Raw genomic sequence first — 20,103 nt, 5'->3', positions numbered from 1 at the left:
TGACTCGTAGCTTAGTCCACCGTTTTGTAATAGAAGTTCTCATGATAGAAGATTGTCCAACGCTTCACAGAGTTGATTACATCCTACTTTACGCATTGTTTAACTTGAATCATAATTCCTCCAGCAGGACGTCAGAAAATGCGACGAGGCGACGCATCCGGGCTGAGGTCACGTGGCGAGGGTAGACCGAAACCCGGGCGGTGAACGCAACTTCAAGTGGTGATTGGTCAGTACGCGTCCAGAAAAGAATCAAGCCGCGTCGAAGGCTAGAAATGATCCGCGGCAGAAAGATACCGCCCATGGCAGAATGCCTTCCATTGGCGGACGTCCGCTTTTCCCCCAAAGCCGCCGGCACAGGAACCAAACCAGGTCAGTCACTTGCTGCACCCTCCTCTTCCTCTACCAAATGCCATTCCAACTTCATCCTGCAGAACTGCGAACTCACACCACCACTTGTCGCTGACTTCGCTCGTACCATATTTCTACTCGTTCCTCTTCAGCTCAACACGCTCGTACACTCGATTCGCATTTCCTCTGCCTCCGGTCTCTTTTTCCTCATTCGTTTTCCCTTGATCGCTCGTTCTCTCTCCGCCATCGGGAGCTTTCCTCGATTTCCAATGCTGAACGTTTCGCTTCCTCTTCGCATGGTCAAACCAGAAACCCGTTAGACTTCGAAGCTTCGTGCGCTACTTATTCGCCGTTATTTTTCTATTTCGTCGATCTGTTGGCGCACTGCTTTCTTCTTGCAGGCAAAAGTGCTTTTTGTGAGCCCGTGTCGGTGGGGGTTCGCTGTCAGTCTCTGCTGGTCGACCGTCTTACCTGACGTCGCCATACTGAAACTGCAGTCGTCTGTGAATGCGCTTTGATAACAGGTGAGCCTCATGAAAAATTGTCGTTTTGCGATGCAGGCATTCTGCTTCTTCTGAGCCCTCTGGCACGAGGAGGAAACACCAGCGCGGACCAATTCTCCCGATAGCCGCTGAGAGCTCGTCAACACGTTTGCAAACAGGACAATTCCCACGACATCCACGAACTACTTTACATAGAACTTATGTCTTGTCTTGTCTTTCCGTGATTCGTGATTTTAATCTTTCTGGTTTTGCAATCATTGATTTGTGTTGGTCGCTGTAACTTCAAAATGGCTAACAAATTTTCTACACTAGTCACCACGATCGCGAACCACCATCTATCTGGTTTAATTCCGTCGATCACCATATTGAAGCTTCATACCATATTTGTGAAATCAATCGCACCAATATATCAGCTCCGTCGCCGCCATGGATGTCGCTGAGACCACTGAACCGATCACCCAAGCTGGGGTCGATCTGTCCAGAGTCATTGGCGACGTAGACATCTCTCTAGACTCCCTCGGCGACGATGGGAGATCTAGCAGTCTGAGTGAGATCGATGACGTCTCGGATAACGAGCCCTCCGATGACGAGCTACCACCACCCCAACGGTCTGTACCAGAAGAGGTAGATTCCGAAGCCGAAACCGAACGGTTAGAAGACTCCCCAAATAACCACCGATTACAATCAAACATAAAATTGACCGGGGCGAGCCGCTTTGAAAGCAGTCCCAGCAAACTCGCGCAATCTACCACCTATGACGAAATGGAAGAAGATGATGAGAACGAATTGACCGAGACTCCGAGCAAGACCCGTCGGTCATCGAAAACCAATGGTGCTTCCGACCATATAGAAACGCCGGTCCTTGATGCGGAAAGTCCTAATTCACACGCAGACGTGGCAGGCAAAAAGCGCAAACGCCCGCCAGCGAATGACGATGTTGACACGGAAATGGGTGAAGATGACGAACCGTTACGCAAGCGCCGAGGCTCTGTTGGTGTCGATGAAATCCAAGATGAAGCCAGTGCTGATGCTCTGACAACGCGCGAAGAAACCGAAGAAGTCGGTCAACACGATGCATCCGGAAAGGGAACTCCACTCGATGAAGCACAAGACTCTGCTACTCCTGCCGCCGCAACTCGGGGCGCCAAGCGCGGTGTGAAGAAGGGTAAGCGAAAAGGCAGAAGGGCGCGAGATACCGACGAAGACCTGGAGAATGGAGCTGAAAATACCGAGGATCAGTTGCAAGACGACGAGGAAACAGGCGACGTAGCTGACGATGCTAACGATGCTGACGCCACTGCTAAATCAGAAGAAGAATGTAAGTCAATTGTTTCCGCCGGATGACCGATTTGCTGATTATTGGCAGTGGCTAGAAAAGTTGCAGCGATTGACGCTCTCGCGGTTTTGGAAAAAGAATTCGCGACACTGCGGGAAAAGTAAGCTTGACCCTTGCTAGGATAGAAGCTCTAATACTAACGATTTCAGAATATACGATGAAAAAATTGCCAAGATTGATCGCGAACTAGAACAACTTACAAGTCCAGAACCAACGCATCCAGAACTTGTGCGCCAGCTTGAATGTCTACAGCGACATCGCGACAAGAAAATCAACTATGAGCATACGCTGTATCAGTATCGCATGCAGTCGCTCATGAGTCGGAGTCTTGCCGATCGCGCTCAAATCCACAGCACGTACTTTCAGCGCATCCGAGATACGCGAGAGAAGCACTCTACTGCTGTTAGCAAGCAATTCTATGCTATCCAGCATGATCGCTTCAAGACCGAAGAGCTTGGCGCTCATCATTATATTCCCTTCCCTACCAGACGATCTCAGCAAATATCGCAACAAGCCGCATACAACCAAGAAGTATCAGTCATGGCTGGAGTTGCAAAGTATGTTGGCTTTCCTGCAGCGCCAACCCTGTCTGCAGCTCGTACGACTGAAATCGACGATGACTTTGAGAAAATGGGCGTAAGTCAATTTTATCTTCTTCTTTGGGGTGCGTTCAGCTCACAGTGAGTTTGGCAGATTTCCATTGAACACCGCCCGGTTGTGGCTCCGCAATCTGGAATACGAGGAGGCATTTCTTCCGATCCGCCCCGCTATACAACGGCTGAAGAAAGCCATCACGAACAACAGCCTATCTGGGCTAATCCTCAATACGTGCAAGCGAATCGGCCTGCACATCTGGCCAATTCGACATCTTTCACAACACCAGCAGCACAGAAGCGTGTTATAGATATCAACGCACCAAATGGATCTGCATCTACTATAGCAGACAATGCGTCCGCTGCAAACTCTTCGACAGCCAACACTCCATATGGAATGGAACAGGATCATAGACAACAGGGTGTTCATTCTGGCACCGTCGACTTTGATGCCTTGGACAGGAAGTCTGGCTTCAGATCTCAAAGCTCGTCTCCACTCGATGTCCGCAAGGTGCCATCCGGTAACCCAAGTCATTTATTTGAAGCCAGACATGAAGCTCCCACCCGAAACCCAGCTTACTCTCCTCCCCGATTTGGCTTATTTGGTACTTCGAAAAGAGAATCCTCCCCTCCACTGTCTACTTCCAATAAACCATTGGGTGGCATTCATTCTTCCGGGCTCATGACTGGATCAGGGCCCAGTCGGATGATCGCGCGGTGACAATAGCAAAACTTCTTTATAATAACTGATGAGTTTACCTTGTGATGCCCATTCTGTTCAGTGAGTGACATCATGCATGTCATCGCATATCTCCAAAAGATGTACTTCACGACCTGTTTTTCCCCTGTCGAGACAATAGGGATTTACGACCTTGACACATATAATTCTGCACAGTACGCGAATAAAAATGAGAGGCGGGACAAAGTTGGCTTTGAAACTTGCTTGAGGGGTTTTCATGTGATATAATTTTGATCCGGAGTTTGTGTTCTAGGGATGGGATTGGTGATTGACTGATTGATTGATTTGATATGGAAACTCTCATTGCAGAAGATGCGTGGCATGTGAACGGTGTAAGCGTTGTGGTCTATTTATTTGATATTACTTTGCTGCTGGTCTTCGCTTTTTGTATATAATGAATGAATGAATGGAGAATAGATGTCTGAGAGCGCGAAAAAATGGATGATTACGACGCCGAAGTTTGTGTTGTGCATCTATTGCAAGCTATGCGGAGTGATCAATAAATTGGATCTCGAGTTCCATCTTAAATATATCAAACCAAGCCTAGCCTTTTCTCTGGCCCAAGGTCATATAACTAAATATTCTCCATTCTCCTCCACACAGTCAAACATAAACGCTTCGCAAAAGAATCCTAAACGCCAAATGCTAACAGTAACTCCCCCGTATCGGTTTCAATATATTTGTACAATGTTGTTGTTTTATTGTAAGGGAAGTCCTCTATTTCTGCTGTTGACTCGCAGCGGGCGTGGAGGGAACGACGACATCGGAGAAATCTTCTTGACCAACTGCGCGGATTGTGAATGCATCTAGTAACCATCATCAGTCGATCACTTGGCAATGGTGACGGAGGGTGAGAGGAAAAACATACAAACACCGACGACAAACCCACAAAGACCGAGACCCGTCAATGCGTTTCTCACGAGATAGGGTCGCCGAGCGCGGAGCAAGGCGGCGCCGGCGCGGTAGTCTTTACCGTAGTAAGTTGAGTTGAAGCTATTGGATATGGAGAGGTTAGTTTTGGGGATTTATTCTTGGGTGTGGGTTGAAGACCGGGTGGATGGGGAGGAGTGTATGTGGAAGTTGAGGGAATCGATGCTGAGATAGGGCAGAAATGGCGTACAGTCCGGAGGGCATCGTGACCGTCAATTTGAGCGCTTGCACAGAGGTAGTACGACTAGAGAGGTGAATGAGAGGAATATCTTGTCGGGAGAAATGAAGATGTCGGAGAAAGATGGAGGAAAGCCACAATTTGGTGATCGTCCGACGGGCTTGGCATCATGTGGTGTGGCGCATGAGTAGACATTTTTGGCAGAGGATGCTGTACGCATATATGGCTGTAACTGAAATTCATGAAAGTAATATAGTAGAGTTCGTATCAATCTGAGTCTAATGGATGCTTAGTAGTATCTGGCATTTGACAGGTAAGTTGACTATCCTCGTATTATTAAATATACTTGTGGACGACTCAAATATGTGGCGGTGCAGAGTGTGCGCTAATTGGCTCGTCATGTGCTGATGTTTGTTCCTAGCCGTCGAGCTTGGTTGCTCAGCCAAGAACAAAGATCAAGTGTCGACCTCCTTCTCGACAAGAACATATCCTCTCCAATTCCTCGTAGCTAGACTCGAAAAATTCGAGTGTTCTCAACCAGGCTCAGCTTTTGTCTCGTTCCCATACAACTTCCCATACTGTTCCGCGCAAAATACCGATTCAAACTTCGACACGCGACTAGAGAGCTCTTGCGCTACGTGCATCGCTAGCTTGGACATCGACCGGTCATCTACTGAATAGAAACTCATTCTAGCGGCGGCTGCGCCAGCTGCCCCGGAGTCAACATAATGGCGCAAGTCGACCTGAAAGAGCAACTAACCCAGCTCGAAGCAGCTCGCAACCTCGTCCTCTCCGACGCCGCACTCTACCCCCAAGTCCTACAGGGTATCCTACCCATCATCGGCGCAAATGCGCGATTAGACCTTCGACGATGGGGCGCCGATTTTCTTGCGGAGACTTTCGCAAATACGACGCTGCCTTCAGACCGCAAGGAACAGCTCGCTGGTACAGTTCTTCCTACGCTGAATGAATACTTGGGCAATGAAGCGCAGGATGTGGCAGTCATCAAAAGCACGGTGCAGACGGCGTCGAGTCTGTATCCGCTCGTGTTCAGGCATATGTATGTTCTGTTTTATCGCAAACTCCCTTTAGCATATCGTAGAAATGTCCCTCCGTTGGACAAAAGTAGCCCCGTCAATACTCGTTCGATGTCTAACCTGGTGTTCGCCTAGAATTCACCATCCAAACGACGCGGCCATGTGGGATCAAATCACAGCAATAAAGCATAATATTCTCCAGAGAATGGACACTGCACCACATCCCGTCAGGGTATGCTGCATCAAGTTTGTGCAGAAGGTTGTCCATACTCAGACCCCGGGGCCGATTGCTGATCCACGAGTGCGTACTCTTTCCTATCTCGGTATATGTACAGAGGTGTTAATTTATGTGTTACAGCGACCTGAGAGAAATGAAACTTCCATAGCCATTGTGCCTAGGACGCATTCATTGCTATCCATACCGAATCTCGAAGCGGAAGCGTCTGGTTTGCTGGACCGGCTGCTTACTGTCCTTCAAGAAAATGCCGAGTAAGTACTTTCACGAAGGGTTAGGGCTCGTGGCTTATAGACTATAGTGATGCCATTCTTGTCAATGCGACCATCAACTGCCTCGGAATTCTGATTCGCACTCGACCTACCATCGCTAATAAGATACTGGAAACATTATTGAACTTCAACCCTATCAAAGTAGGTAACGGGCCTTTGACGCCTAGTATGCGTGTCAAGATCAAGTCAATGGAGCGGACAACGCGCGCTGTGCTGATCAATCTACTGAAAAGGTTGGTTCAAAATTCGATGGGTATTACACATCCAACTGACGTTATTTACTACAGAAACCCTAATCATCCCCTGGCCGGAAAGATGCACCAACACATAGAACGACTAGCCCAGAACTGCATAGAAGCATTCGATGCATCTTCCCGGAAACGCGCACTACCATTTGAACCCACAGACGGTCTTGACAACGCAAAAAGAGCCAGATTGGTTGCCGAAAGCCCTCCGTTACTCAAAATATCTCCTCTTCCCGAAGGACCTATTAGTTACTCTCAACTGTATACCCTCACAGAAGACATTGGACTGTCCTCATTTGACGTCAAGCAATTACCTCCCGATCTGATTGTCAAAATTGCCGTAGCTGTGCTCGGACGCGTTGATCCTAATGCTCTCGCCCAAGCGACTGAGGTAAGTGCTCACCTTAAGCAGAAGGAAACACGATACTGACGACAGTAGGGTATTCGAGGTCGATATCAAACTCTAGTAGCGCGACAAGCACAACAAGCCAAGGCATCCGCGGAAGAGGAAGACGACGAATATGAGCCCGAATATCAACCTATCGACATCCCCTCGACCGAAGCTCAAGATACTGCAGCCCCTATATTCGACTTGGAGCCTGAGCTAGGACCATTCCAACTCAGCAGGCCTCCACCTTTGACCGAATACGAAGCAAACGAAATAGGCCGCGCAGCCGCCGATCGCGTCTTCGAGATGATGATAGCTACTCCCTTCAAAGCAGCAGCTACCACCAAACCTGCAACTGCTGGCGGCGCAGCTACAACTTCATCTTCATCCTCTGAAAGAAAAGGCTTCGCGCGTCTCGCCGGAGGCTCCCTCGACACAAAAGAAGCATGGATAACAATGCTAGTCCGCATGGCCACGCGGGCACCCTCAAAACTCGAAGCCGCTGCCGGCAGCGAAATCACGACCTCTGACGGCCGTCCCACAATATCAAACTACATCCGCGAACTACTCTACCGACACATCCTTGAGGACTTTCGGTCACGAATCAACATCGGCATCATGTGGCTGAACGAAGAATGGTACAATGACCGCATGCAAATGAGCGCCGCCGCATCACAGCGTTACGGGGAAAAGAAGACTGATGAAGACGTCTCCGTGCCGCTGCACTACGATTCATGGGTTTTGAGGTTGTTGGGTGGCATATTACCCTATCTGGATGCAAGGGATATCAAGATTTTGATTAGATTTTTGAGTGAGATTCCGGAGGTTACGTTATCCATCATTGGGCGCGTGCAAACTCTGGCCAGGGATCCGGAGCGCATTAATTTATGTGTTCAAGCTTTGCAGTAAGCCCTTACCCCCGCGAAGAACCCACCCTATTGAATACATCAGCGATTTGCTAAAGCACCGTCTAGTTATCTGATAATGTTCCGCCCGCCGTCGAGGGAGATATGTCTCAATGCCTTGGAGGAGATATACAGCACCTGTACGTCTCTCTTACCCAAAATTTCACCCAGAATATCATACTAACAACCCACAAACAGACGAAGAAGCACGCCCAGCAGCCAGCAAAGTCCTCTCCCGATGGCGGCCGGAAGTAATTGCGTCCCAACAACCCCGAGAGTTGCATAGTGCTACTAATGGTGCGCAACAGCTTACCACCAATGCATGATGTGTCGGTATCCTTGAAGACGGTTTCAAAGGAGGAAAAGGACGGAAAGGGGACTTGTAACAACATATTTATTAATTACCCACGTCCGTCGTGGTTATATGCTCGGCTGTCCGATCGGAGGTTTTTCTCTACTTTCGATAACTAAATACTATGAAATGAATGCATGGGTATCTGTATACTAGGGGGAATACCTACTTAACATGTCAAGTCGATAAGCAACACGGCAGCTTACGTAGATACTTCGTAGCATCTGGCAAACCCATGAGTACATCCAAACAAAGACGGTATGTGAAATCGAATCTTCAATATTGAAGCTCTTCTCAAACCCGGTGAAGCAAATACTCATTTATACTATACGTAGATATTATCATACAAAGAAAACTGATCGAAATTATGCAAAACAAGAACGTCACAAAATTTTTGCCCTCGTCAAAATGTTAGATACCGCCTATATAATATTGAAAATAGGTAGCGTGTGTCCCAAAGCGAAATAAAAACCAAGAAAAACGAGACTTTCAATCAGTTCTTGCTTCTGGGTGTCTAATTTATTCGACTCTTAGAACAGGAGCGCCCTTCCTCTTCGTACTCTTCTTCTTCTTGTGACCCTTCTCGAAGGCCACGGCGCTTTGATGATCGCGGCCCACGTTGTCGAGTGGTTTCACTTTGTAGATTCTAATAATCCAGTTTTCGCTGGTGAACGCTTCTTCTACGGTGCTCAGTTGGGGCCCTTCGGCGGGGAGGCGGACGCCTCGGACGCGGTCTTGGGCCATGCCTGCGGGGAAGAGATTGTTGAAGTTGTAGTAGGACATTTTGTACCTATGAAAGATTAGTTAGGTTTCCAAAGAGTAGGTGAAGACGGGAGGGGGCTTACATCAAGCTGTTGCGCATGGTGGGTGTGGCTTCGTCATCGACACGGTATTCGCCGCGTGCAGTGAAAAAGTCTCGCTCCTTCACCTGGTCCGGCCAGATGCCCTCTGCGATACGCACCATCCACAAGAATTTGTTGATATCATCGCCGGAGTAGCCGAGTAATCCTCCAAAGACCACAAGGACGTAGTCAACATCATGCTGGCGGAGGATAGGGTAGCTGACTTCTTCGCGAGAACTCATCGCTTTGCCGACGGTTGCAATGTGTGTGTTGTTCCAGGTGTTGTTGTCAACTAGGGTTGGTCGGTCAGCCATACCACCAATCTGGTAGCCATAATCCCACCAGGACATGATTTTGGCGTTCTTTTCGGTGTTTTGACGGAGCCAGTAGTATGCTTCACGGTAGTCATCGATGATGAACTGGCTGCCGTCAGGCATGCGACTGGCCAACACAACGGATGGCGAGGAGTAGGCATTGGAGGTAACCCAGGTGCAGTGAGCGACGAAGAGCAGAAGATAGGCTGAGACAGAGGCAGCAGTGAACACTTTCGAGAATGTCGATTGGATGCCATGATTAGTACCACGTTCGCTTCGAAGTCCATCTGATTTCGCTGGAGCAGCATCTTTGGCAGGTTCCGGACTCTTAAGGAGCAAGTACGTGTCCAAGACGTATGACAATGCAATAGCGGCCGCAACACATACCACGGGAGTGAGGGTAAGCATCAAACGCACCATCACACCTGCAAAGTAGCTTGCAAGGACAGAGTAGATAACAACGAACACGTGCTCGTCACGAAGCTCGCGGAAACACATGTAGACACCTGCTGGGAAAAGCCAGATCAAGAAGTTGAGATCGAAGAAGAAAGCGGGCCATGCTGTGGGTTGATGCTCGGACACAGAGGCAATAATGGGGATATGGATCTTGGCGTAACCTGTGTCCCAGAGAGAGTAGAAACGACCGCTCCATGGTGCAATGGTACCAGAGAGTGTCAAAGCGACCAGTCCGATGAATGAAACACCGAAAATAAGCAAGACCAAGGAGGTCAGGAGAGTCTGGAATTGCTTGCCGGGAACTTGGCCACGGATGAAATCGACAAAAGCAACCACTTGGATCAAACCAAAGATACCTGCAAAAGTAAGTAAATAGATTCTTAATAATCGCCCTAATGAACATACCTAGAGCAGACATGTGGTCACTGCTGCGGATTGGCAAGAAGCCAACAAAAGGAATTTGCATACTTGCAAGCGTTCCCAATGCGTACCAGGTGGTGTAGCTGATGTACAGACGCGAGCTGTATCGGCCCATGCAAATGAGCACAAAAATATGCAATGGAATCAAATTGGTGATGAAGACGTATCCGCCCCATGCAGACACCATGTATCCATAGAACAACGCTGTCAAAGCTCCCCACATGATGGAGCCGTTCTTGACGGCCTTGATCCAGAGGAAAAAGGTGAAAACAAGTAGGAAAATGGCAATTGCTTCATTGTCATAACTTCCGGCGACGGATCTTGAGATGTATCCAGGTGTGATTCCCATGAATGCCGCAGCGAGTAGACCAGCGGAAGGCGAAGTGGTCATTTCGTTGGTCAGGAGGTAAGTCGCCAATGCGGTCAAGCCGGAGAATGCAGGTGCGAGGAGGACACAGATATTGCGAATATCGACTGGAATCGTGAGGAATCGAAGGAAGTGATAGATCACACCACTGGTCACCATCAATCCGGGGTAGAGAGTACCACCAGTGACACGTCCGAGAGGATGCCACGTTCCTAAACTGTCAGCTCGTCCTCTCCACGCTTGATGATATCAACACGTACGATCATCGAACCAGTCCCAGAAGCTATAGAAGCCATGCTCGACTAAGTGTTTTGTTGCTCGGAAGTTGAACCAGGGATCGACTGCACAAGTATTGTAAGCATCGGCCAAATCGCACCTACCAATTCTCATGGATAATCTGATAACGTACATTCGTGAATAATACTTTCAAAGCCTAGCCACAAGTCAGTCATAAAGGAACTAAGTTATTGTTTATCAATTGAGACGTACGGATCACACTGAAAAGACGACTGGCAATGGCAGCGGCAGCAATGGTGCATAGAATGACGATGCGGAGGAGGCCGCGAGTATTTCTCCCTGTGTTTCCCTTCAAAAAGGGGTCGACTGCTGTGGAGGCCATGACGGCCGGTAGCAAACAAAATCAATCAACGAAGAAGACTCAATGCAGGGAAATCATGGGCGTGTTGTGTGCAAGTCAACCTGGATAGAGATAGAGAAGGTAGGATAATTAAGGACAGCTAGGTCTCTTGTCGGTCTTGGCGAATGGCAGCTCGGGACTACGCAAGCCAAGTGGAGTGCGGGTCTATCGATTATCTCCGTTGACTAGTCCCCGCAACTCTCTATCATCGGCTTGGATTTAGCAACACTACTCTGACAAGCTTTACAACCATTATTCTGTCTGGACATTTACAGGAACGGAATGGGCGCACCGCTGTCTCTCGAGCAGCTGCAGCAAGCGCTAACAGAAAATCTCTCGAACGACGCTCTCTACGACCTCCTCAGTTCCTACGAAGATGAAGCCTGCCAGCAGTTCACCCCAGCTGGGATAACCGGTGACGCGACAGTCTTGACTGCCTATTACTCCTCCTTTCTTTTCTCCCACCTCATCATCGACGAAATGTAAGCGTGGCGGTTATATTCGTTCGTCACAGACGCTGACTGAAACTAGACAAGAAGCTCGTGCTTTAACGCAGCGCATCCCCTCGACGTTGATCCAAAATGAGCCAGTCATACAGCACAGCATTGCGATACTACGGTCAATTTACCAAAATAAATTCTCCGAAACCTTCGCGTTACTAAGGGGTCAGCCATGGCCAAAGCCGGTCGATATCGTTGTTGAGAGGGTTGACGGTAATTACTACTCCGACGTCTTGTCTGGAAGATTTATAGCTGTATAGCTGACATATTGTTTCGCAGCTTATTACACTGAAAAGTCATTCCGCAACATAAGTCGCATTTACGAATCGATCAGACCTGAAGTAGCTGCAGAATACCTCGGATTACAGAACAACGCAGAATTGACAGACATATTGGTGAAACGAGGGTGGGACTGGGATGCCGAGAAAGAGCTCTTCCGACCACATGTACCTGACGAACTTGTCAATGCCGGCAAAGCCAGACCACCCCTCGACCAAATTAGTCGCACCGTGGGTTTGGCGAGTGTCTAGAGCTGAAAGAAGCTATCACATTCATAGAGCGTTTAGAATATGGCTTTACGATAACAACACAATACATGACGAATTATGATACGAGCCAGCTCAAATTTAACTTAAGAGACTTGCTGCATTTTAGATAAATGCCCTTGGAACAGTACATGATGCAATACTCTGGCGTACACAGCTCATCAGACTTTAATGTGTAGGCAGCGTTGGAAGACTGGATATGTACAAGATGGCAGATAATTGGTCTATCATGATGAGATTCTTTTCCTTCTCACTCACACAAAGTCAATATTTTGGGAAAACCATGACAGAACAATCAAAAAAAAGAAGAAATACAAAGGAGATGTAAATAATACAGATTTGGCTTCAGCCATATGCCCTTCGTAGTAAATGCCCTCTCGTGTAGGCATCTATAATTCATGTGGAAAAGAGAAAATAAGAATGCCATCTATTAACCCATATCCTCCGCCAGACAGTCGTCCATTATTGAGTACAGCGCATCTATTTCTCCTCCGCCTTGGCTATAAGGAACTTTTCTAGGTCGAATTTGGGATCTTCGGGGTCCGTGATAACTATTGCAGATTCGTCAACTATTCGTCCTGATCTTCTGTTCCAGCATTGTTGATGTGGGGAGTACGTACGACCACCGTTGGCACCAGCAGGTGCATTCTTCTTGGCCCATTCGGCCTTGGCCTTTGCAATCAATGATTCCTTGTGCTTGTATTCTCGTTCGTTTTCGGCCTGTTTGGCCTGGGTGTTGAGGGTGGACTGATGGTAGAGACCGTAAAAGACACCACCGAAGAGGGCGGACCAGCGGAGGACCTACAGTCAGGAAAATGGAATGTTAGAAGTTGGCTCTGCAAATCAATTGCATGCGAACGACGTGGAGTTGGACTCACGTTGACACCTTGTGAAGCCATGACGATCGATCCTACCTCTCAGAGACGAGGAAGGAAATCAGCGAAAGAAATGATATTAAAAGGCTAGATACCAAAAAGCGAGTCGCGCGGGTATCTAGTGTCAATGGCTGTATAACTGAAGCTTGAAGTATTAGTTACTTGCATCAAGGATAGAAGTTCTGTCGCGAGTTTTTCCGGGCCGCCGGCGAGCGGACGGCCAAGGCGTGCTTATGTCAGCGGGCAACTTCAAGGCACTCCGCGACTCTAACTGGCTGACGCTCTCCGCGCGCGCTCCACATGTTATCGACGGGGGACATGACAACAATTATCTTTGGACGACAGAAACATCACGCTTGACATTCGACTGAAAGGAATTAACAATGCAAGCGCGCAAGGACGAGATCCTTGCCAAGAAGGCAAAGCTCGCAGAACTCAAGCGGCAACGAGAATTACGCCAGAAAGAGTTCAGCCAGAATCGAGCCAGCATTGGCGATGCTTCAGAGGTAAACAAGCTATTTATCAGCTCTTAAAGCTGTGTATGCTTACAATAAATGATGATAGATAGTATCACCCGTTCCGAGTCGAGCAGACAGCAGGGCAGAGCTTGACAGCCTCATATCGCGCCTCGTCGATCGACCCTCATCATCCTCATACAAAGACGGAGAAGGCCCCTCGCGTAGAGGCAGTCGCCCCAATTCAGTGCTGAGTGCAAGCCAACTCAGCGGCGAAAATGCAGAGGCTTTCTCACCACCACCCGTTCGAATGGTGTCGCAGTCTGTCGCCACGCAAACAGAAGCAACCGGCCCGATTGTATCAGAACCGGCGCCTGCCCCTGAACCGAGAAAGGAAACAGTCACATATAGTAAAGCTGTGCAAACGGACGATCTTCCGGATCTACCAAACACGATAGCAGATTATCCATTAGCAGAGAACGAGGAAGCTCCTTCTACTCCGTCCAAGAGATTGAGTCGGAGAGAGCGGGAAAAAGATGATGAGATTCGCGAAAGAATCCGCAGGGAAATTGAGGAAGAGCTACAGGCCTCTCAGCAGCTTAATGGAAATGGAATACCGGCATCTTCGAGTCAGCTGAGATACCCGCTTCGCACATTGAACGACGATGAACTCAATGCAGTCACCTCGTCGGATGACTTTTTAGACTTTGTGGAAAAGTCGAGTAAAGTCATTGAACGCGCACTGGATGAGGAATATGATATTCTGGCGGACTATGAACTCGGCGGAGTGAACGCGGATGACGAGGAGGATGACGAATTTGGGAATAAGCGAAGAGGGATTAAAGAAATCGCACAATTTTACGATGAGCGATGGAGTAAGAAGCGAACAATCAGCGATTTGAGCTTTTCACCAAAGGTATGACAAACTACTCGAAATAGTATGAGTCGTCAAACTAACGGACGCAAAGTTTCCAGAGTTGATTCTTGCTGCATATACTAAAAATCCAACTGCACCACACGAGCCTGACGGCTTGCTTCAAGTCTGGAATCAACATCTCCACTCCCGCCCGGAATACGTTTTTCACTCTACATCAGATATTCTCACCGCGAAATTCTCACCATTTCACCCTAATTTAATTGTTGGCGGCACATACTCCGGTCAAGTCCTGCTATGGGATACTCGATCTAGCCGTGCTGGAGGCGGCGCACCGGTCCAAAAAACCCCCCTCACAGGCGCAGGCCACACCCATCCCGTCTACAGCATCGCCATAATCGGCACCCAAAACGCACACAATATTCTCACCGCGTCGACCGACGGCGTGGTCTGCGGCTGGACTGTAGACATGCTCTCGCAACCCCAAGAATACCTCGAACTCACCACCCCTCCCCCCTCAAGAACCGAAGATCTCGCACCTACAACAATGTCCTTTCCCCAATCCGACCCAACCTTTTTCCTTGTTGGCACAGAAGAAGGCGGCATCTACCCATGTCATCGCTACGACCGTGCAGGCGCAAAAGCAGGCACAGATCAACGCCTCGCCTATCGCGGACACGCCGCACCCGTAATGTCAACAGCCTTCCACCCAGCACGTGGCCCCGTCGACTTTGGCGATCTCATGCTCAGCTCTAGTCTGGACTGGAGCGTGAAACTCTGGCGCGTCAGACCACCCGCCACAACAGCCGCATCGGCGACAGCCGGCGGACTCGCTTCTACCCCTCAGGTCATCTCCCCCTTACTTGACATCAACCGTGAAGATGTCGTATACGACGCGAGATGGTCCCCGCACCGTCCCGGAGTATTTGGTCTCGTTGACGGAGCGGGTAACGTCGAGGTATGGGATTTATATCATGATACCGAAGTACCAGCCGTCAAAACACAGCCAACGCCGGGCCGGGGTGGCGTGTTGACGCGAAGTCTGAATAAGATTGCATGGGAAGAGCGTGAGGGGAGGAGGTTGGCTACAGGTGGTCTGGATGGAGTCGTTACTGTCTTTGAGGTTGGGAAGGCGTTGAGTGGTCCTGTGGAGGAGGTGCCGGCTGAGGAGTGGGCAGGTATGAAGAGGTTGGTGAGTAAATTGGAGCAGACTGATAGGGGTATATGACCAGCCTTTGATATGGCATTACATAATAAAGAGGTCTCAAGTGCTGTATATTGAAGGAAGTTTTGTTTCATTAATTCGTCAGTTGTATACCCCCGCCAATTCCTGTATTCAGTCGTGCATATATTGATCATCATACCATCCACCCCATTCGAGTGCTGGTTTAATATTCTAGTCTTTCATAAATCGAAACATCATGTCATACCATATACATGCTTTAAAGATGTTGTAATGATGATCCTTTCTTCGTCGTATCATCTAATACGTATATCTAAATCCAGGCTATACTCTTCATCAGCACGCATTAAACACCGACTTAAGAAGGGTACTTACCGTCCCCTCAATAACCCTCCCCTTTCTTTTCTGCTTATCATTTTCCATCTTGAAATAAACCGTAAACCCACCCACAATCACAATCATCAATATGTGCGAGCCAATCGACACCCACACCGCTGTCGGATACCACGGCGCCTCCTGCTGCCGCACTATAAAACTACCTGCTATGCCTCCCAGGCCATTACAAGCCGTCACGGCCGCGGCGATAGTTGCTCGTTTCCATTGGCCGACGATGTTGTTGGCCTGATACGCATTTAGGGCCGCCCAGTTTGAGACATAGGCGCCCGTAGTGAGATAGGTGCCGATGTACCGAACTGTGACTTGGTGGGAGATTGGGAGGCCGAACATTAGAAAGCCTGCAATGAGGACAAGGGCGTTGAAGATGATTGCTGGGCCGCGGAGGCGGAATCTATCGCCCATTAGAGAGGTCAGGAGGACTGGGATTACGGCCCAGTAGTATGGCTGCAAATGTCAGTGGAAAATTGATGAAACAAGTAACAATAAATCTCACCGGCGCAGAAAGTACAATACTGGCATTCTCCGAGAATCCCATCCCAGACTCCAGAATGATAGGCAGGAAATACGACATCGACGTCGACACTAGATTCAGCAAGAAAAACAATACCGCGAACCCATACAACTTCGGGTCCAAGAAATTGACCGCAACCTTCTTCCACGAAAATGGATCAGGGACAACATCGTCTCTATCAGCTCTAATCCGTTCCATGGCAAGCTCAATCTCCGGCTCAGACAGGAACCAGACTGACTTTGCAGCCTTCTCGGGGAAATCGATCATCCACCAATATGTTACGATGCCAATTAGACAGGTGATTAGGCCCTGTACGATGTACATCCACCGCCAACCCGCGAGTCCGGCGTGACCGTCGAGATGATTCAGTCCATAGTTCACTATATTCCCTGTTGCGAGCACCAAAACTTCACCAGATTGCAAGAACGCGAATCGCAATTGCTGCTCTTTGCGTGTATACCATGTACTTATTAGATACGTCAACCCGGGATAGATCCCGGACATGGAAATACCCAGCAAAACGCGCAGGGCAATCATCTGCCGCCACGTCTGCACAAATGCAGTGCACAGCGTAATGAGGCCAAAACAGAACGTGATGAGCGCAAACCATATCCGCGGGCCGACAAATCGCACGGCGATTGTGGAGGGTAATTGAAACACCACACTAGAAACCGTAAAAATAAAAATCGACACTGAATACCGATTACCCTCAAGGCCCAAATCGGAGATCATGCTCGTCACTGATGCAGAGGATATAATCCCAGAGTCGAGTAGGTTCAGACTACATAGTAATCCAGCGATTGTGCATAAGCGCAAATCTACTTTTAGGCGCAGTTTCTTCTCAAGGCGGAGTTGCTCTTCTTTGGGTAACTGCTCTTCTTCCTCTGTAGTTGGCGGGTTCATGATGTCGTTGTCTGCGACTTGGTGGGCGAAGGGCGTTGTAGCTTGTCCTTTTTCTGCCTCGGCGGGATAGGGTTCTGTTGTTAGAACTGGCTTGAGATTCATGGTTTTAGTCGTGTGGCTTTCGGCCACCGTTGGTGTTTCAGTTTTATAATTTCTGAAGTTGAGGAATATTAGTCCGGGCTCAAGGTGTAGCTATCAATCAAATCGGTCCGGACAATTATTCGAGTTGAGTCACATGAAAGCGACCTCGGAACGGCTCGAGAGATTTCACTTATTTAACACAAAACACGGCATCTTGAACTTTCAGTGTTGACGTGCTGTAGGATAATCCATCGTGAAATTAGTGAAGTACGGAAGAAAATTTGTCATGCTGAGGAAGACGAGGTTTGATCTGTCAAATAAAGGACTTGCTTCATAAGCATGCACTCGGTATCACGGCATGCGCTCTGGATGCCTATCGAACGTCGCCGAATTGCTCCTTCGGTGTGCCCCGCCAACAGGCTTAACACACAGAGTACCTTAGGTAAACAAGGCCTAGCCCTAATTACTACGAAGTCTATACTGAGTTATATTGATTTCGTCTGCTGCTCCCGACGATGATTCCGGCATCTTAGTTATATCCTCCCCCGTATCCTCATATGTCTGGATACCATTCTCATCTATAATAACGATCATCGGTATGGTGGCTCGGCTCTGACTCATTCGGGCCCGTTGCAAAAATGTTTGCAATGTCGGATCTTGCGATATGTCGAGGGGCTCCGGCTGGTCACTAATGGATTGTCGATATGAAATTACGTGCATCCAGATTTGGTCGATTGTGTTTGCTTCGTCTGGGTCTAGGAATCGGTAGTCGGTTTCGTCAGATAATACTATTTTGACGTTCTGATCTGTGGCGAGTTCATCGTCCGATTCCTCTTCAGAGGAGCTGCTAAACATGAGAGAGGGCATGTCTTCCTCATCTCTACCTGTTCCATTGCTTTCTGATTGCTCGAGGCCGAGACTAGGGTCAGCATCCTCACTATACTCCTTCTCTGGTAGTGACAGCAAAGCAAACTCTTCTAGATGTAAGGCAATGTGATTTCGAATGATCTTTTCGCGACTATTATCTGTTTCCGGGACGGCCAGTGATGAACTGTCAATGGACTGGTCGCGTGGCTTTTTCTCTGGCGGTGAAATTACATCAGATGCCGAGAAGAGACACAATGGACAATCTGACGGAGTTCCAAAATTGGCCCTGCTTTGGCCGGCTAATATCTCAAATAAGTCTGATGCGGGACGAGCATTCTTCTGAGTGAAAACGTCGAGCTGAGACTGGGAGAAAGTACCAGCATGTTCTGATCGTAGATGGCTTGCCAGATCGTCTTTGGAGTAGAAACACGCTTCCCTGTGCTGAGAAATCGGACAGAACCAAGTAAGAGTGTGCTGCCATTGCATATGACTGATCCATTCATCGGTTGTTCTGTAGTGATGATGAGAGTTGGCGCAATCTTCGAATAAGCATACATACGGTTCAAGGTCTTTCAACAAATGACGCCTATTTTCACAAAGTTAGCAGCAAGCCGAAGGTGATAGGAAAAGTAGCACTAACGTCCAACGATGACCTTGAACATCGGCACTATCTACAACCCGAAAACAATACGGACATATGACTTCCTTGCCTTGTATGTCAACAGTCGGAGCATGAGGTACGTCGAGCTGTTCTCTCCGGGCTATGCCTGATTTTGTGACGCCCGACAGAGCAATTGATTTAGGATAAGGAGACACCTTCAAACGGTTGACCGATGATGCATCGGTTGCTGACAACGTGTCCAATCTCAATTTACTTGTATCGCCCTTGTTAGGGAGATGCACCCTGCGTGTGCGTACAATGTGTTGCTGAACTATGTTCTTCTGTTGAATTGTCTCGTTATTGAAGTGGACAGCCTCGTCAGACTGTGAGGCAAATGCGTCCTCTACTCCATGATGAAGTTTTTCTCGGTGCCTCTTGCGATATTCGAGTCTCTTGCGTCGAAATACGATTGCATCAATGAGTCGATCTGCGATCTTTGGTGATATATGTTTGTACCGAAGGCCAAATAGCCACTTCAGATGAATCAATAAATCGGACATGACATCTTCTCCGCCAGCTTCTTCTGCTTTTGCCTTTGCCTTTTGCATGAACTTCATGACTTTCGCATCTTCGTTATATGAGGCGGGCTTCTTGATGGCAGCAGAAAGCCGGTAAAGGTTTGTTATGGTAGTCTTGCATATTTCTATAGAATCCAGTATGGTAGCATCTCCATGAAGTGATGTTTTTATACTAGTATTTTCTTCTTCTTCGTCGATATCAAGCACAAGTGAGGCGTCAGAAGACGATGTCGATTCCTCTGAGCCTTCATCATTAATTGCGCCTCTCTCTTCGTCTTCTGCCAACTCATCGACTTTGGGCAGTTCAAGTATCCTCTGGAGTGTGCTTCTCAGCCTATCGAGCATTGAAACCATGACCTCCTTGATATCTGGATCGTCTCGCAATCGGTAATCTGCAGACGCGGTGCCAGTCGCAAAGATACCGATGTTTCCTGCCCATATCTTCAGTCGTCCCTGCTCATTTAAAAGCTCTTCTTTTACCGCCGAATTAAGATTGACCGAAGACGAGCAACGGCCGAATAGAACGGCACAAAGTCGGGCCACTTTCAAGACGGAGATTGTCTCGACTGCGGCATCAGCCATATTAGAGGTTGCAAGGTCATGTAATTTCGCAGTTAAAAATCAGCTCAGAGTTGTA

The 20,103-nt window shown here is 48.4% G+C and overlaps 8 protein-coding genes across 8 annotated transcripts; 4 read left to right on the top strand and 4 right to left on the bottom strand.

Annotated features, from left to right (window-relative positions):
• Positions 1–1,277: 1,277 nt before the first annotated feature.
• On the top strand, positions 1,278–3,501 carry BHQ10_008706 (uncharacterized protein; the record flags this gene model as incomplete). The annotated part of the gene is made up of 4 exons (XM_040881541.1): positions 1,278–2,169; positions 2,218–2,287; positions 2,337–2,823; positions 2,881–3,501. The coding sequence occupies 4 exons, from the start codon at positions 1,278–1,280 to the stop codon at positions 3,499–3,501; spliced, it is 2,070 nt and encodes a 689-aa protein (XP_040737208.1).
• A 735-nt stretch (positions 3,502–4,236) lies between these two features.
• BHQ10_008705 (uncharacterized protein) lies at positions 4,237–4,653 on the bottom strand (the record flags this gene model as incomplete). Its single annotated transcript, XM_040881540.1, has 3 exons — positions 4,237–4,325; positions 4,388–4,512; positions 4,640–4,653. 3 exons carry the CDS (start codon positions 4,651–4,653, stop codon positions 4,237–4,239), a joined length of 228 nt encoding a protein of 75 aa, XP_040737207.1.
• Positions 4,654–5,355: 702 nt separating this feature from the next.
• Positions 5,356–8,035, top strand: BHQ10_008704 (uncharacterized protein; the record flags this gene model as incomplete). Its single annotated transcript, XM_040881539.1, has 8 exons — positions 5,356–5,687; positions 5,800–5,965; positions 6,023–6,153; positions 6,201–6,404; positions 6,459–6,807; positions 6,856–7,709; positions 7,779–7,849; positions 7,908–8,035. 8 exons carry the CDS (start codon positions 5,356–5,358, stop codon positions 8,033–8,035), a joined length of 2,235 nt encoding a protein of 744 aa, XP_040737206.1.
• A 545-nt stretch (positions 8,036–8,580) lies between these two features.
• Positions 8,581–11,079, bottom strand: BHQ10_008703 (uncharacterized protein; the record flags this gene model as incomplete). Its single annotated transcript, XM_040881538.1, has 6 exons — positions 8,581–8,851; positions 8,907–10,029; positions 10,079–10,672; positions 10,721–10,801; positions 10,870–10,893; positions 10,950–11,079. 6 exons carry the CDS (start codon positions 11,077–11,079, stop codon positions 8,581–8,583), a joined length of 2,223 nt encoding a protein of 740 aa, XP_040737205.1.
• A 300-nt stretch (positions 11,080–11,379) lies between these two features.
• Positions 11,380–12,127, top strand: BHQ10_008702 (uncharacterized protein; the record flags this gene model as incomplete). The annotated part of the gene is made up of 3 exons (XM_040881537.1): positions 11,380–11,579; positions 11,629–11,810; positions 11,877–12,127. 3 exons carry the CDS (start codon positions 11,380–11,382, stop codon positions 12,125–12,127), a joined length of 633 nt encoding a protein of 210 aa, XP_040737204.1.
• Positions 12,128–12,622: 495 nt separating this feature from the next.
• BHQ10_008701 (uncharacterized protein) lies at positions 12,623–13,041 on the bottom strand (the record flags this gene model as incomplete). Its single annotated transcript, XM_040881536.1, has 3 exons — positions 12,623–12,693; positions 12,763–12,943; positions 13,021–13,041. 3 exons carry the CDS (start codon positions 13,039–13,041, stop codon positions 12,623–12,625), a joined length of 273 nt encoding a protein of 90 aa, XP_040737203.1.
• A 359-nt stretch (positions 13,042–13,400) lies between these two features.
• Positions 13,401–15,574, top strand: BHQ10_008700 (uncharacterized protein; the record flags this gene model as incomplete). The annotated part of the gene is made up of 3 exons (XM_040881535.1): positions 13,401–13,523; positions 13,582–14,388; positions 14,441–15,574. 3 exons carry the CDS (start codon positions 13,401–13,403, stop codon positions 15,572–15,574), a joined length of 2,064 nt encoding a protein of 687 aa, XP_040737202.1.
• Positions 15,575–15,829: 255 nt separating this feature from the next.
• BHQ10_008699 (uncharacterized protein) lies at positions 15,830–20,048 on the bottom strand (the record flags this gene model as incomplete). Its single annotated transcript, XM_040881532.1, has 7 exons — positions 15,830–15,853; positions 15,905–16,369; positions 16,419–17,493; positions 17,902–18,798; positions 18,847–18,873; positions 18,928–19,591; positions 19,640–20,048. 7 exons carry the CDS (start codon positions 20,046–20,048, stop codon positions 15,830–15,832), a joined length of 3,561 nt encoding a protein of 1,186 aa, XP_040737201.1.
• Positions 20,049–20,103: the final 55 nt, after the last annotated feature.

The sequence above is a fragment of the Talaromyces amestolkiae genome (genome assembly GCF_001896365.1).
Source record: "Talaromyces amestolkiae strain CIB chromosome Unknown scaffold20.1, whole genome shotgun sequence".
Lineage (NCBI taxonomy): Eukaryota > Fungi > Ascomycota > Eurotiomycetes > Eurotiales > Trichocomaceae > Talaromyces > Talaromyces amestolkiae.
Note: the sequence above shows the minus strand (reverse complement) of the source record. Positions and strands in the feature narration are given on the sequence as shown.